Raw genomic sequence first — 17759 nt, forward strand, 5'->3', positions numbered from 1 at the left:
TTTTCAGTGTCTCTTAGTAACACAGTATAGACATACAATTCACATAAATTACCTAGTAAATGCATCCATTTGCTGAAGGTTGCACAGGGTAAGGGCCTGCTAATGCAATTTAAATAAACAGAAATTCAAGGAAATGCCTGTGATTTATCTGTAAGAGACAGTGTGGTGTGATGTTCTGGTAGGAAGGGAGAGAATGAAGTCTGGCTGTTGAAGCTCTATCTCTCTGAGGGCTGAGAGCACAGAGTGAAAGCAAAGCACTATTTCTTCCTTCTGGCTTTTTCTTAGGCCTTGATGTGGTTAAAAGCACACATTTCTCTGTAGAAATTGCAATATGTGTAAGTAGCCATACATTCCTGTGACCTCAGCCAGTGGCATGAACATGTGTCCCCTCCCACCTGCTCTGTCCTGGGCTGGCAGTGGCTCCTTGTCCTGGTGTGCCACTGGGGTGGCAGTGTCCTCAGGTGTGGCCACCCTCCAGCCCGGCTGGCCTGTGAACCATCTCTGCCCTGAAAGATGAGCTGTGGCACCTGGGGCACTGTAGCACCTAAAGCACCTCACAGAACTGCCTGATTTACCTGGTTAGAAAACACAAATCCAGCTGTGTCTCTCTCACCCAATGCTGATGTGCAAGAGAGAAGGAAATGCTGTTTTTAAATAGAGTGCAAAGAAGCAAACTTAACCCAAGTGTACTCCAGAGCACTGAAGTTTTATTTTCAGTTATACTTCATTTTACTGTGGCAAAGGTTTCCATGAAAGCATCTTTGAATGATTATTAAATAAATTTTGTTTAGAAAAGTATCAATTGAGTACATTTCATTTGTTCTGAAAAAACTGTTTGCACTTCAACACTTCTCTGTTAGTCCTCTACCATTACAATTTTATAAGATATTTAGTTTATTTTATTAAGAAATGTACTAGTTCTAGAAATTTTTAATTTTAGATTTTTCCAATATCCTTCTATTTTATCCTTCTATTATTTTTGGCACAAGTTTTATTAAAGACAACTCTCTAAATGTATTACTGTTTCTTTGTCAATCTTTTTTGAGTAGAATAACATTTCATCTTCTAAAAGAAAAATTATATAAAGAAACTCAGAATTACTACATGTGGGAAAGACCTCTAAGATCATTGAGTCCAACCATTAACCCAGCACTACCTCTAGGGATGGTGATTCCCTGGGCACTTCCTGGACAGCCTGTTGCAGTGCTTGACAATCCTTCAATTGAAGAAATTGTTCCTAATATCCAATCTAAACCTCCCCTGGTACAACTGGAGGCCGTTTCCTCTTTTCTCATCTCTTGTTACCTGAGAGAAGAGACTGACCCCACCTGGCTGCAGCCTCCTGTTGGGCAGATGTGGAGACTGACAAGGTTCTTCTAAATTCTTCTAAGCCTTCTGATGTTTACATTTTTGGAATGGAGTTTCTCATGCACTTTTCATGTAAATAATGATTGTTTTGCATTCCTTTCTGGAGGAGGAGAAAATTGATGGACTGTTGGTTTGACCAGTGTGGCTGGAGAGGTGGCAATTTCATCCTCCAATCCATGGTCACTTCTGAAAGTCTATAAATATTGGAGTTCGAGAATAAACTACGCTCTTTTTACCTTGGACGTTTCAGCTTGTGCACGTTGTTCATTTCGTGTCCTATTGTGACACTCTCCTGAGCCTCCTTTCTCCAGGCTGAACACCCCCAGCTCCCTCAGCTGCTCCTCAGCCTTGTGCTCCAGCCCCTTCCCCAGCTCTGTTGTTCTCTGAACACACTCCAGCCCCTCAGTGTCTTTCCTGCAGTGAGGGGCCCAAAACTGGACACAGGATTTGAGGTGTGGCCTCACCAGTGCCCAGCACAGGGGGACAATCCCTGCCCTGGTCCTGCTGGGGACGCTGTTGCTGATGCAGACCAGCTGCCATTGCACTTCTTGCCCACCTGGCACACTCTGGCTCATGCTCAGCTGCTGCCAGCCTGCACCCCAGGGCCTTTCCCACTGGGAGCTTTTCAGTCACTCAGCCCCAGCCCGGAGCACTGCAGGGGATTGTTCTGACTCAAGTGCAGAACTCGGCACTTTGCTTTGTAGAACTCCAAATACATAGTTATATATAAAAACTTGTATTTGTTCCACTCATAGAACGTCCTTCCCAATTCAGAACATGTGTTCCAGATTGCAAGGCAAAATGTATTCTATTACCATCTGTATGGCAGATTATCTTTATCAAGTGAGCAGTTTGCCTTATCTCTCTCTCTGAGTGACCACAATCACTCCTGCCTCGGGAGGGGACATCTGCTGGTAACAGACTATTGAATGTCACTGCATGACTGATAAGAACTATAACATCCCATTGTGAGATGCTCCGCCCAGAGGGAGGAGCCAAGCATTGCTACCCAGATATAATCCAGAGGTTTTTGAGACACCAGCATGGCTTTTCTCCACTGGATTCCCCAGAGGAGCAGCAGCTGCCTCTTCTTCCACGGGATCTTCAGAGGAGGAATACATCCTTCTCTACAGATCCCCCTGCTCCAACAGAGCCACACCTGACACTTCAGGAGGGCTGCAGCCACATTTCCAAGGGGACTGCCACCAACACCCTGACCCACAGGGTGTCAGGTTGGGTTCTGACTCTGTCAGTGTTGTTCTAGGGTACTGCATTGTTTATTTTATCCTTTTATTTTTTTTCCCTATTAAAGAACTGTTATTTCCTGCTCCCATATTTTTGCCTGAGAGCCCCTTAATTTAAAATTTATAGTAATTCAGAGGGGTGGGGAGGGTTTACACTCTCCATTTCAGGGGAGGCTCCTGCCTTCCTTAGCAGATTCCTGTCTTTCCAAACCAAGACAACATAGATTTAGAACTGAAAATAGTTTCTGTCCTTTATATAACTTTTTCTTTAATTTGTATTATCTATGTAGCAATTGCTAAGATTGGTACTAACATCACAAAACTTCCTGAACAGAATGTGCATTAAACTCTACAAACTGTTTTCAGTAAGAATGTTTTGTGTATTTACTAAAGTAGGAAACACTTTCTTTTGAAGTGTCTGATATTGTGAAACTTTTTTTGAACTCAAGTATGCTCTTGAGGGAGTAAAAGAAGAGAAAATAAAAAAGGGGCCATGAAGATAATGAAAATGTGTAGTAGTGAGAGGCATGGAGTCCTAGTGATTTTCTTATCTGTGTGTGAGTTACAATACATGAGATTTTTACACAATACTATGCACTGCTCCTTGAGAGTTTCCAAAGTTAGGTTGTGATAAAGCACTTGGCATTTTTAAACACAGATCCTCATAAAGCTCTGATTAGATAACAAGAAATTTAAGCAGTCCAGAACTTAGAAAACTGTTTAATGACTTATCCAATGATTTTATTTCTGATAGGATGTGTGTCAGTGATGTAACTGACCCCATCAAATCTGCCAAAAAATTCTCATATTACGCCCTTTTCATGATCTCTGCTCTGTATTCTGCTGTCCATCTGCACCTGACACAAAGAAGCAGGAGAAAAGCTGTGGTGCTGTCCCAAAGCCACTGGGCTGACAGTATTATCTTAGAGAGCAATTTCTTTAAATAATGTCTAGCTCCCCTGCTGTTCGCTGCCTTGGGACTTGGCTTTCCTGACTCCATCCCTTCTCTGTGTCCCAAAAGGATGCTCTGTGTTCCAAGAGGATGCTCTGTGTTTGTCAAGCAACTGTTTTACCCTGGCAAGTCTTAAAAATCAAAGCATCCTACAAATAAATAGAAGAGTACACCGAGAAAATTCCATTCCTGAAGCTGTTTCTTGATTGACACTGTTTCAATTTTTACCCTTTCTAAACTGCTGACCCTAAGTCTTATTCTGCTTAGGTGGGGGACAATTGTATAGGATTCCCAAGTCCCATATAGGGGTAAGCACAGGCTGCACCCCTGGATACAAGCAAGACTTTGCCTTAGAATAGGTATCACACCTTCTTCCCTTTTTAGAGTCCACTTCTTAAAGGATCAGATGTAATACCTCACTGAAATCCAGTGACTTGTCAGGTTCTGGTATTTGGGTGACAGCCAAGGGGAAATTTTAGTGCAACACCTTTCATTGCAGATGAACCAAAGCTGAGTGTTTCACCTGCTGTGTCTGTGAAATGCTCAGGGAAATGCCATTGCTGTGCCTGGCAGCTGCAGGGCTCAGCCCAAGCCCTCCTGCTCAGGCTGGGGCATTCAGGGCTGAGGCAGTGATGATAATGCAGGGTAGAGTTGTCTGTAAAAGCAGACACACTTGAAAAACCCCTGAACCCCAAAAGGTTCAGAATTCCACACTCTGATGCATGAGTTTGGAAAAACACAAACTGTCAATCTTTGGAAAGAATAGAACTTGGTTGTAAGAGCCTGACATTCACCCTATTTATTTTTTAGTTATTATTTATTTAAATTGAATCATTTAAAACAAACAAATAGACTCAAAAGCACTACAACTTAATGTTGCAGTACTAAAGGATCCTTTAATTATTTCCACATTACAGTGGTTTAGAAGTGGGATAAGACATGTCATAAATGTTGAATATTTTTTTACCTACCATAAAATATTAAAAAACCTTAGGTTGTAAGGTTTTTAGGTCGTATTTCAAGTGTTCGGCAGAGCTCATTCCTTGGTGACAGCCATGAAACTGAAGCCACAGAGAATGACTTAACATACCTCTCTGTGTCCAGCTACATTTTTGGGAAGAGTTGATGTTTCATGTGTTTCTCTTCCTGTCTCAATCAGACACAGAACCACACAGAAATGCAGCAACAGAACCAGGGGTAGAATTCAAGCAAATTCCCTGCAGGGGATATTCTGATCATGCTTGTACCATTACTGTGTTCCCTCTATATTTTGTTTGCAATTTCATAATATTTTAGCACGTTATGTTTCCAATATGAGTGCATTTTCTCCCACTTTTCATTTTCCCCTTCACATATGCTTCAAGCCATATAAATTACATGGCCACTAAATCAAGAGATGCTACAAATAATGGGATCTAGCATGTGTTGACAGGGCTGGCTGTGGAAACCACATAAAACCTGCTTGTAGCTGAGTTTAGTCCTGCCCAGATGAAGTCAAAAGGGTCTTTGCCAATGTCTCTGCTGGGAGTGCATTTGACAATATATTCTTTGAATATGTGTGAAGATATCAAGATTTAAATGAAAATAAATCCAACCACATCATAATTGAAATTTCTATTTATTAATAAGTGGTGCAGTTTTTAAAGACAGAACATAAAAAAATCAGTTAAGAAGTATTGTTTGCATAATATATTGAAATAAACATATTAAATTTGTTCAAATATTGGACAGTGCCAGAATAGAAATTACACATACAGTTTAAAAATTACAATAAATAATATTATAAAGAGCACTAAAGGCCACTTGTATAAAAGTTGTGTTCCCTTGTCAGCCAGAATCTGAAAAGCATCTTTGTAGCATGGAGAAGATTTCAGTGAGCAAGGCACAAATACTAGTAATAATAAGATGCCATAACTAGAAAACAAAATGCAGTTGGCTATGTAACCTTCAGTCTCAGTGTTCTTCGTGATGGAAATAGGAGCCCATTTTCACTATTTTGCTTCAGTTAACTTCAGAAGGAAGCTACTCAAAGCTGAATTAGGAAGGATCAAATCTTACAGCCTAAAAAACCAGAAGGAAAAGTGATGCCCAGGGTCTTCATTGCTAGGGTGCCCAGCTAAAAACACTAAAACACTTGAAAATGCCCCCTTTTCCTCTGCACCTCTTAAAATAATCTTCAACTGAAGCACTCACATCCAGCTGTGCTCCTGAAAAAGTGACATCCCACCAAATTCATGAGGTGCTGTAGGAGATTTAGGTTTGCAGCTCTTAGACACCTACAGCTCAGTGATGGGGGCTGTGGGGTGCAGGGAATCCAGATCCAGCTCTTTCCTCACAGGCTCTGCAGTAATCAGGATGGATTCAGTTCCTGCCTAAGCAGATGTGACACCTCTGCAGCAGCTGGGCTCCCAGCAGGGGTGAGGGTGCTCCTCACTCTGCATTTTCTGATTGCTTTAGGCTGTGATCTTGCAAACTGGTTGGACCTTGGTGCTCTCCTGAAGGTCACAAAGCCCTGCTACCCCCGGGTTCAGGTGGGCTTTAGTTTGCAGCACTCATGGGCCACCATTTGAAGCAGAAAAATTTTAAACTATTTCCACTCTGGACCATAATAATGCAGCAATGTTACAGATAAAAACAGAGCAAATATAGCCAAAGGACAATTTAGGGACTTTTTAATCAATCTCTCCATGGGTTGAATTCCCTTTTATTTAGATAGGAGCCAGAGTGATAAATTCAGGGCAGGGAAAAGCCAAGGCAAGGACAACAGTCATTACTTGACTAGATTTTTTTTTTTTTAAAGTGCCAACTCTCTTAGTAGAGCATAAACCACTTTTATCATACCTTCATACCTCAACAAAGCATTCACTTTTGCCTTAATCAAATAGTCCCAGTTTCATCTAAAATGAGGAAGCTTAATTGATAATAATGCTGCAAAGAGAGGCACAGAATGTAAACACAGATTCACCTTTTTGAAAACTTCCAGACATCTGGCATTTGTTTGGGACTGAAAATCACTCTCAAAATGTAGCCAAGAAAAATGTCTCCAGATCAGTGCTGTCCTTCACAAGAAAATTTATAAATAATGGCAGATTAGAACCCAGCCCTGCTCCCAGTGCACCACTGTGAGAAGGTTTCTATCTTAGAGAAAAGCTCCACAGTTTCAAATTACAAAAAATATCTCAAGGCCTGAAATGAGATGAGAGTCATCAAAGTCATTAATACTTTTTAATGTAAAGTACATGCAAACAAAGTGCTAGTGTGAGTCGAGGTGCTAGAAAGGTCTGACCCAAAGAGAATTGATAACTCTTTAACTGAAACATCATGCAGAAGAAGGTATAAATCTAATTAATTCCTATTACAAAGACTATTATTGACCCAGATGCCTTCCTCAAATGAAATTGTGCATAGAGATTCTTTGTGTGTGGAAAGAGGTCTTGACATTCTTAATGTTACTGGGATCACACATAGTTCATTTTGCTTTGTCCAGCATCTATGGCTGGCACATGAACCACAGTTCCAGGGTGGATGCACTCCCTGGACTCACCCTGATTGGAGTCTGATGAATCTGTGTGCAAATCCCAGATCTGGGATGGTCTCCAGATCTCACCTTGCTGGTGACACCTTGACACCTATCTGTTGTCATCACAGACAGCAGAATTGATGGATGCCCTATTTTTAACCCCAATGATGTAAATGGGAGAGAGCTGCTAAGAACACTTATGAACAGAGCAGTGACAGGTTTCAGTGTTAAGAAAGAAAAATATATATTAAAATAAGCCAATCAGATCTGCCTGTCTCATTTCTTGGATCTCCTTCACAGGACCCACAGATGTCTACTGCAGAGGATCTTGCTGAGATTATCACCAGTGCTTTTTAAGAAGAGGCAGATCTTATCTGGCATCATTAAATATTTCATGATGTGGCTACAAATACCTGACCTGACATCTTAAAGATGCATATTGTGATTGCAGACCAGAGAAAACACTAACTTCAAGACAGTTCATCTGCTAAGTGTGCAGAGTGCAGGGCAGCCCAAATCCTTTCTCTGGGGCTGTACCCTGTATGCAGGTGAATGTACATCCAAGTCCCTGCTCTTGCTTGGATCTTCTCTTGGAAAGAACATAACTTTATAAGGAGGCTATTTATGGATTTTCAACCAGCTTCAATACTGAGAAAAGATTCCTTTTATATGACCTGTCATGGAAAAGAACAAAAACCCGAACTGAAGAATTTCAGTGGGAATTGTTCAGGGAACTGCATGGCATAGCCACTGTCAAAGACAGTCACAAACAAATTGATCAGACTGCACCTGCTTTTTAGCTGCCATCATTTTTGATTGTTTAGCTCTAGGAAGCATTTAAAGAAGGACCAAACTCAGATTAAATCAGTAGGAACAACAGGCCCTTTATATTCAAGAAAACTGAAGCAGGCTTCTCTAGCACATACTTGCATACACTTCAGAAGTGTAGCAATGTTAAAATAATTTTTTCATTCTTTTCCATTCTTTTGTCATGTGAGGGTTAAATCTCACAAGTTGCCACAGACATCTATTACTATTTCAGAAAGCCTGTAACAGGTACAATGCAGATATTTCCAAGAATCGTAAGGGCCAAAGAATTCTCAATATGCCAAATTATAACGAATTAGACCTTGGTCATTTAGTTTTATTCTTAAATTTAGCCAAAAAACTGTGCCAAACACAGATTATCTTTCAAGTCAATGCTATTTTTTCAATTAAGTAATTACCAAAATTGAGCCTCATACCATCATGGTTAGTGGTTTCAGAACAGCTCCATGAACTCATCCCAGTCTTCAAAGGCTGTAACTGCTCTGCAGTATTTAATCCTGTAACAACAGCAATTTGTTCTTCCTGAAGATCCATCCCAGAAGGATGAAACATGATATAGCTGAAGAATCAGATGAAGAAAGAAGATCCTAATCCTTTAGATGTCTCTTCCAATAGAGAACAAACAGTGAAGATGAAGGCAATGCCCATATCTGGGAAAGAACAGAATTCCCTGGATGGAATTACTGCTGTGAGATGTCAACAATACTGAGGAATTAAACCAAAAGTTTACTACGGTCAGAAAAACCCAACAAAATATTGTCCATTGGAGCACTTTCCATGCAGGGCTGTGCAGTTCCCAGTAAGCACTGGGAGGCCCAGTAACGTGTTCTTGGCTCAGACTGGATGTGCCAAAGATGCTCAGTTGTGCAGCTGCAGTGTAATGCAAGCAGCCTTTACAGAAAATCCCTTTTGTAACACCTTATTTGGGCCAAATCCTGCCCATCTCTGCTGGTCACTGCCCTGGCCACAGTGGGGAAGTCATTTTGTGGAGTGACAGGGATTGTTCTGGACATGAGGTAGGGATGAGCCATGGCAGAGAGGCTGCACCTTGGAGCATTGGGGGAGAGGTGAGACAGCTAACACTGATTGTGTGGTCTCTGATCATCTGACATCTAAGCAAGTCACCTTCTGCTCTCTTTGAACTTGGTACACATTTGGTCATTGTGGATAACTGAGTTAAAGGTGAGATTCATCTCATTCTGATTTTGATGTGTGCCTTTGTTGCTGTACCCTGTGCTCACTGACTGTACTCCTTCATTTCCCACCAGCTGTAAAGAGTGTACAGCCACCAAGCTGGACATCACATGGATGCTATTTCATGGACACATTGACTGACACCAGGTAAGACCTGGACAGGGTATTTGGATATGCTAGTTTCACTAGCTTTATAGGTACTACATTCCCACTGTAGTGGTGAGATCTTTGATTCATTTCCTTCCAGTGATCCAGTGATTTTCCTGGTCTCCTCCTTCTCAATATTTTCCAACTTCCATTAAAAAATATTTGGCTGAGGCCTAGGGAGTATACTTGTCTCTCTGTTGCTCAGGGACACACGACAAAAATGGTGATTATTTATTCATATATTAATCCTAAACATAGCACACATTCATGGATTTGGAGCACTGCATTTCCAAGAGAAAAGGTAAACAGAGAGAAACAGATCCTGGCAGCATCTCACACTGTAGAACTTGCAGGGAAGAGAACAGCAATTTTCTGCACATTTGAGGAGCTCAAAGCACTTGACAAATATTAGAGAATTGAGCCTTTCAACCTGTGAGCATGTGTGGAAGTGTAACTCCCAATTAACAGACTGGGAAACTGAGGCTGAGTTACATTATGCTTCTTACTTAGCAGCACCTAAGTCAATAGAAGAGTGGAGTGTATAAACCTGGAGTTCTCTATGCTGAACAACCTTATTTTTGTAACAAAGAAAATTTGGCCCCATAAGTAGCAAATAGACTTAGCAAAATATTTTCTTAAAAAAAGCATTATAATCCTACTTTGAGCAATTTTATAAGCACTAATGAAGATTTTCAAAGTATTTTGAGGGATTTCTATTTACATTTTACAATAAATAAATACCTATCATCAATCCCAGGAGGTGGCTTGGATGATTTAAAATCCTACCCTTAATTTCATTTCAACATTGTTTTTCAGGAGTAATTATATGAGATCACATGAGAAACATTTAGTTCACAAAAACTTTCCAATAAGGTCATAGTTTAACTCAGCTTTTCCCCTGCTTTTGGTTGATTAGAGATTGATTTGCTTGGTTGATTGGCTTGGTTTATTAGAGATTGATTTGCTTATAATGGAAAATAATTTAGACATTTTGTTTCCACAAAGGGCTATAGTTCCTGAAAAATCTTTTTATTTTGCTGCTCTGTTTACAAAATGTAGCAAGGACCACTGTATCTTGTCTGTTATCAATTCACCATTGTTGTATTGAAGAGTACCAGATAGATATGTATCATGGAAGAAATCAGCTGTACCATTTATACAGGGCAAAGTCATGCAAACCATGCTCAAAACTAAGCTCCTTAGTTTTGGTAGCATGAAAAAAACTGCATCAGTAAATTGTATGAAATGGTGCAGAATGACTACCACTAATATCACATGCATCTTATGCAGCCATTGGTGTTTTGAACTAGTAAGCTTTGGGTGTAGAGTAAGTGAGATATACAAAGTATGCTTACATTACAAGGAGAAGTCAGCCAGTGACTGCCCCCACACGCTCTTTTAAACTGGCTTGTTTGACGGGGTCCATATTGAGTCTGAAATCCCATCTCCCGTGGAGGACAGAGGCATGGAGCCACTCGGTGTGAAGGGGTCTGTGTCTGTGTCTGTCTCCCCCTCTGCCAGGTAGCGTTTCTCCCTCATCCACGCCGAGCCCCCGCTGGGGCCGAAGGGGAAGTCGTCCCTCTCCTGGGAGATGCTGAAGCCGCTCGGGGAGCGCTCCAGCTCCTCGTGGTTGACGGAGAGAAGGGACAATGGGGTGTCGCTGTCTCTCGTGAGGCTCCTTCTCTGCCTCGGGGACACCTTGTCTGAGTAAGGGCTTTGAAGGTCCCCGTGGGAGTGGTAGCTAACCTGGGAGTCCATTAATGTGAATATAGGCAGAACTGTTGGCCTCTCTGCATATGAAGCTGAGGAAGGTGTGGCTTGCAGTCTGCCAGAGTTTTGCCCACCTATTGATAAAGGTTGTGAGTGAGCCGTGTGACCCCGTGCTGAGAAACCATAGGGGCTGACTTTGTTGACTGGAACCTGCTGGAAGTTGTAAGGAGTTTCACGAGAACACTGCTCAGTGTATTTATATATTATTGTTTTTAATTCAGAATATTTGTTTTCTTCTCTCTTCTCCCTTGCAGGAGAAGCGGTTTCTTTCAATGGACTTATCTCAGCAACTTGTATCTGCAGCTGTTCCATGTGATGCATATGCATATCAACAAGAAAATCCAGTTTCTTCCCCATGTCATTTACCTGAAAAATACCAATGTCATGATATTGCCTCAAGTCAGTTGTTCAAAAAGAGTCCATGATTCCATACATGTACAATGGTGTTCTGCCATGTTTATTGGTCATGGAGGTTCATACGATAACCGTGACCCTCCCTCAAAGCTGGGCTGAAATGGACGACAGCTTATCTTCTAACTCCTCAGGATAAGAAGACTCATCCCTATGAACTGTGCCAAAAAAATTATTAGTCTTGCTGGATATTTATCAGTACAGTATCCAACAGGACTCTATAATGTTATGACAAAGTTCTTGATACCAGTGGTAAATACCTGTTACCAAAATACAATATATGGAATTCCCTTTGCATACAGACCTGTTCTCTAACTGATAATTACAGAATCATCTAGGTTGGAAAAGACCTCTGAGATCATTAAGTCCAACTTATGACCTAATGCCATGTAATAGTCCCAGAACATCAGGGTTACATGCCAGGACTAGTTTCCTTTCTCTTTTGGATAGGGCCCAAGAGTGGACAACCATTTTGAGTCCAAAGCCTGCAGGAAAAGGGCTTGCTCATGCCAAACACCACATGTGATGAGTACTGAAGCTACAGGAATTTAAAAGTTCCACTTCAATATTGTGGTTAGGATCTTCTGCCATACACAGTGACATGGATTCAACAAGTTTCAAAAGGTGCGCTTCCCAGGTAAGCAAATTCTTTCATGAAAAACTAGCAGCATAGTTTTGTGATCATTGGAACAAGATCTCTGTGAGTCTTCACCACCAGCAGCACAATTCTGCCTGGGTCAGCCAGAGTAATGCAGAATTTATATCAGCTCTATCATTTCTGAACAAGCTCCTCATGAAATTACTTACCTGCCTCTCAACTTTAACAAATTTTCCCATCATACTTTGGTCTTCAGTATCAGCTGTAGATGCTTTGGCTACATATGGTTCATTTCTGCAAAGAATTAATAACTCTATTAGTGTTCAATATTTCTTTGCATCACAATAAGCAATTTATATAAGAAAACAGAATTGCCATCTTGTTGATTTATTCATATAGATCCTTGGAGCCATTTTTGCTGTTTATGCAAACAGGAGTGAGAGTCTATTCTATGTGATATCAATGCATTCCTAAAAAAATATAATATTGATTTTTAATTTTTTTAATGTTTTGTTTTTCAAGTTTAAAATAAAGATTTAAAAGCACCAGAAGTTCAAAAGAAAATTAAAATTAATCTCCAGCTTGTTGGAATAATTTCGGGTTTGTGAAAATTATTGAGATAGTGCAGTTAGTGAGTCTACAGATGGCCATGTGTTTTTAAATCTAATTCTTTATAATTAGTGTCTTTGGAGACTGAATCTGAGTTTCAAAGATGAGTGTGGTTTTTTCTAAATTTCATTATATCAAATAGTAAGTGTCAGATATTGGAAATGCTGAAAAGAGACAGTCTGGTCTGGAGATTTAAAGCTGATTCCAGAATAAGTTTTCATCTATGCAATTTCCTCTTGCCTGTCCATCAGATGGACCAAATTCATTAGGTAAGAAGATGATCTCTAACTAAGGAGTTTTATTTATAACTTCATGGAATTTTGGATTCTCATGATCAAGTTAATCCTTTATCAAACAGTTTCCAAACTGATGTCAAAGGAGTCAATATTTTCCCATAACCTATGCCTAAGTCTCGAAAAACAATTTTTGAGCACTTGCTCTTTAACATGATTTGGAACAAATATACTCTAAGACTTTTGACATGCCCAGTTCTTCTCTTTCCTGACAAAATCCAAAATACAGCTGTGAATAAATTGTATTTGAGCAAAATCTATACCTAAAACATGTCAGATTTTCCACATTGGGTTACTGGTGATATGGGCTCATGCAGTTTTTGCAATCTGCTTTCCTCCCCAAATGATCACTGCCTCTTCCATATACTTAGGTGTCTTTCTTCACATTTATGTGGTTTTGGAATTTTCTCTGTGTGCGATAATTTATTTTCTGTAAGATTGCTTTTGTTCTGAGCAACCACAACAGCTTTGGGGACAGATTGTTAATGGTCTTGTGTGGTTCTTGATGGATATTTATTGACAGATTGATAGTTGTAAACAACAGAAGAAATGTCATTTATTATTGAATTTTTTCTATGTGGAATGCAGCAGTACAATAATATGGTGCAATTTTCACACTCAGAAATCTGTTATTTTAATTTGTTTTGTGTATCTCTCACCAATCACTGATTTAAAAGCTGCAGCATTAAAAATCTCTGCTTGCCCTTTGGTGGGCACTTCAGGAAGAGAACTAATTTACTTTCAAACTGTTAGTGGTTTTTATTGAGCTTTTAAGTGGGTTTACAAGTTAAATGTTAGAAAATTAGCACATCAGCAATCAAATGCATGCATTTAATTTAAAACCATATTTTCAAACTGTGGAGAAGCTGAGCTGGACAGTTAAGAAGCCGTTGTTTAGATTTTACATCTAAACACATTGCTCTTAGTGACTTTCTGGCTCAATGTTTATCCACAGCTATCTCATAGCAACATATCCTCTCAGCATCATTACTTTAACAGTGGTTGAAGAAAGATCATGCTTATTGGAATGAATTAACTTTTTATTTCTGCGTTGGGCTGTGCTAAACACTAGGTATAAAAGAATTCACCTGGGAGACTGTTGTGAAGGGTAAGAAAAAGCTCCTCCCTTTTGGGATTTCTTATGCTTGGGAGTAGATGGAGGTCCAGGTGTAAAAATCATATCTACTCTGAAAAAAAGAAAAGTGCAACTGTGTAAGTCCATCTCCAAAAGTTAACACATGACAGAATACGCTGTGCATCTCTGAAGCAAAGATTCAAAAAGGAAGCATGTGTTGATTTGGTAATATATTGGTGCTTATGATGTGTCTGCTCTCTTTTGGGCCACAATCAATGCACTGAATTGCAATTACCTGGTAATTTAATAGTAATTAAGTAATGCTCTAGCTCACTGTTTCCAAACTTCAACATTTGAAACACAACTTCTTTTCCTTCAAAGGAGCCAAACAGCATGATTGTGAAAAAATAGCCAACAGCAGCTGCTCTTAAAAATGTCAGGAGATCCATCAGATTTTGTGCAGGGTAACGAAAATCAGAACTTGGCAAAAGGCGGAATTGCTGACATTCCTAACCAACCAATCACATTCTGTCAGTTGTTGTTTCTAATTGTCAGCAATATTTTAGTCTTTACTAATTATTCTTTTGGCTTGAAAAACATAACTTTAAATGAAGTTGCATAAGGAAGTCTACTCAATTTTTTTTTATTTGGCACCAAAGGAGAAAGATTGTTTGGAATGCTCCAACATGTAATTATACTCTTTTACTATATCAAATATTCTTTCATTTGTCATTTCCAACTGCTCAGGTGCAAGTTAGTCTCTGTTTATTCAGTTCACCCCTCAAAATGGCCACATATCAATCAGCACTAGTTCACAAACCAGTTATCTGTATTATTGGACAATCCATGCAGATGCCTTGCATGGTTTCATAGTGCCCCATAGAGTTCTGAAAATGGAACTTGAAAAAGCTCCAGGCAAGCCTCACAAAGCTAGCTAGATGTTGGCTTGAATCCCCAGGCATTGCTGACAGACATGCTAAATACTTGAAAAAGAGATTGCCCAGTGCATGGAAAATCACTTTGAAATAAGAAATTACAAAGTTCAGCAGAAAGATCAGGGCAGCCTTTTAAAGCCAAGGTAAGTCCAGACAAGGCCCAAATGTGCAGCAAGAGTTGCACTCCCTCAGCCTGTTAGTGGGAGAGAAATGAAGGTGATTTTGTGGCATTTTGATGTTCAGAGTCACTGAGGGCCTCGGGGAATGTGCTGTGCAGAGACAGAGCAAGGACAGCCCCACACATCTGCACACACACCTGCACACACATCTGGACACGTGTACTCAGGCCCACACGGATTTCCAGCCCCAAGCTCTGACCTGGGCTAATGGATCAGGGGACAAGAAGCACAAATTTTTGTAGATGTGCCTCAAAATCACATTGCAATGAACCCCTTCTGAGAGGAAAGAGCTGTGGATGCAGATTGCACCTGAACAATCACAGAGGCCTGAAATTCCAATTTTTTTTCAGATAGGTCAATTACACCTGAGTGAAACCTTCTGTGCTGATGTATTTTGGCACTTTTATGTGATGTTTCACTAGGCACACATCATCAGAGAATCCAGCCCAAAGAAAAGTTCATGGAGAGCAACTATTGCTTTTATTTATCATCTGTAAAATGGGGAGAGGAGAGAAATTTGATCCTGACCAAATAAGGCAACAGTGAAGAAAATTCACAGCATTTTTAAACTCTGATGTCCTTGTTCTATATCTGAGCCAGTGGTCTCTCCCTGCAGTTATCCCTGCAAGCTCTCTCTTGCCTTTTGTTTTTGGGAAAAGGTTTTGTCATGGACCAGCTGCACCGTGCAAAGGCGTGACTTTTGGGTGGCCTTGTACACAGATAGGCCAATGTTTTCATTTGGCCACCAAAGCTGTACATTTACCAGAAGATTCTTACCTTGCCTGAAGGTATTTTATTCTGGAAAGCATATCAAGATGCCCTGCTGAGTATTGCTCTATCACATCCTTTACATCATAAGGCCTCAAAGTCTCCTTGAATTTTTTTTTATAGAGACGAAACTGTAGTATTCTGCAAATTAAACAGAAAAAATATTAATTTCTTATATAGATTTCGTGATAAAAATTTCCAGTTTTTTCAAAATATGGATGAATTCGCTGGGTGTTTGAGTGCAAATTGAGCATGGTTATTTCTAAACAAGGCAATAAAATATAAACAAAGAATCTATAACATCATGCTATATTTGAAAATTTATAATAGTTGTCTTTGCATAATTCATAGTCTTAAAAAATGGTTTAAAGCTTCAGAATCACAGTTGGAGCTCGAATTTGAACAACACAAGTCACAGGAGATTTTGAAGCTGTGAAGTTGAAGCTGCTTCTTCTATGCTTCAGTCTATTATAAAGCAAATTTATAGTATATGCAATGCTGAATCATTTTCATCTTGGTTTTAATTTTGCACCTGGGAAAGTTTTGGATAGGAAATGATAATTAGATATAGATGTGGAAGTTAAGAAGTTAGCAGCAGTTCAGGTTGTGAAGAGGAGAAAACTTTTTAGAACTGCCTGAAGTGTCCTTGAAGAAAACAGCAGTATCACATTATTGTTGTTGTTGTAGTGATAATAATATGATTGCTCTTATTATTGCTATTGCTATAAAATGAGCTAGTAATTAGTAACAGAATTCTTATAAAAAGGAACACTGCTGGCCAGAGCACTTGAAAATGTTTGGCATTTTCACGGTTTTCTGTTTATACATTACTTTATATATATATATATAGGTAGATGAAACAAATAGAAGAAATACATTTAAACTATGAAAGCTTTATCTTTATCTGGTTTAGACTTGGGTTCTGGATGTTTGCTTTCTCAGTGGAGTCTCCAGGTACTTGTTGGTCTGAACTGGGATATTGCTGTCATCTGTTAAGGTTCTAACTTCTTTTTTTAATTTAAGGTTTAATTTAATGTTTCTAAAGTCTGTATAAAATTTCATTTAGCAAAGATAATTCTATTACAACTTCTTAAGGGCTGCTGATTCTTTAACTCTGTTGCTTATAAATATTTCAAGGTTTCAAAAGTATACCTGGGCCTATTTTTGCCAAATTAGGTATGGTAACAGCAAAACTACACATTCAAAGTCTTAAGGGAAAAATAGGGATCACAATGTTAGCAATTCTAATTTAAAATCTCCTTGATCATGACCCCGAAGTCCATTAAGTGGTTTTGTCTGAAAGAATTACTCTCAATTAATGTTCAGGATCTGGGTACACTACACAAGAAAAAAAAAATCTTGGCTCCTGATTGAGTTTAAATGGAAATTGCATGAATCAATTAGACTTGGACAGGATGTGGGGAAGCAGTTTTTCAAAAGTAACAATAACATGTTTGAAAGCAAGCAGGTATCAGGGAAAGAAAGGGAAAGCTGTGGAGAACAGGGATGAAGAAGCTTCCAATTGGAGCAAAGAAGCCATGGTCAACATGAGCAAAGCCTGTGTCACTTGGCTTTCAGCTGCCTTTAGAAAACTTGGAATTTTTTACAAACTGATTCTCTGCACCCAATTCAAAAAGAACCAGGAGTACATATCATGGTTTTATACATAGAAATATATGGTTATATTTTTATTACCATCTTCCCTGAAGTTTTTCTAAGATAAATCTGAGACACTCCAGACTTGCAGTATTTCACCTGGAAGGTGGTAACTCCCTGGCCCAAAAATTAACAACTTTAGGGATAAACAGCAATTGCAATGAAAGCAGAGTATTTTCCCATGGGGGCATTTTTCAAGGGAGGAGAGTAAA

At 39.5% G+C, this 17759-nt stretch overlaps 1 protein-coding gene across 2 annotated transcripts in view; it reads right to left on the reverse strand.

Annotated features, from left to right (window-relative positions):
• Positions 1-5166: 5166 nt before the first annotated feature.
• The window catches only part of KCNQ3 (potassium voltage-gated channel subfamily Q member 3), a 190391-nt gene continuing 177798 nt past the window's right edge, over positions 5167-17759 (reverse strand). For both annotated transcript variants that reach the window (XM_036398217.1, XM_036398208.1), the window contains 4 exons: positions 15901-16032; positions 14023-14121; positions 12242-12326; positions 5167-11389 (listed from right to left, as the gene is read on the reverse strand). In XM_036398217.1, the coding sequence (XP_036254110.1) occupies positions 10652-11389; positions 12242-12326; positions 14023-14121; positions 15901-16032 (1054 nt within the window). In that variant the 3' untranslated portion in view covers positions 5167-10651. The remainder of the gene's footprint in view (positions 11390-12241; positions 12327-14022; positions 14122-15900; positions 16033-17759) is intronic.

Source organism: Molothrus ater, chromosome 1 (assembly GCF_012460135.2).
Source record: "Molothrus ater isolate BHLD 08-10-18 breed brown headed cowbird chromosome 1, BPBGC_Mater_1.1, whole genome shotgun sequence".
NCBI lineage: Eukaryota > Metazoa > Chordata > Aves > Passeriformes > Icteridae > Molothrus > Molothrus ater.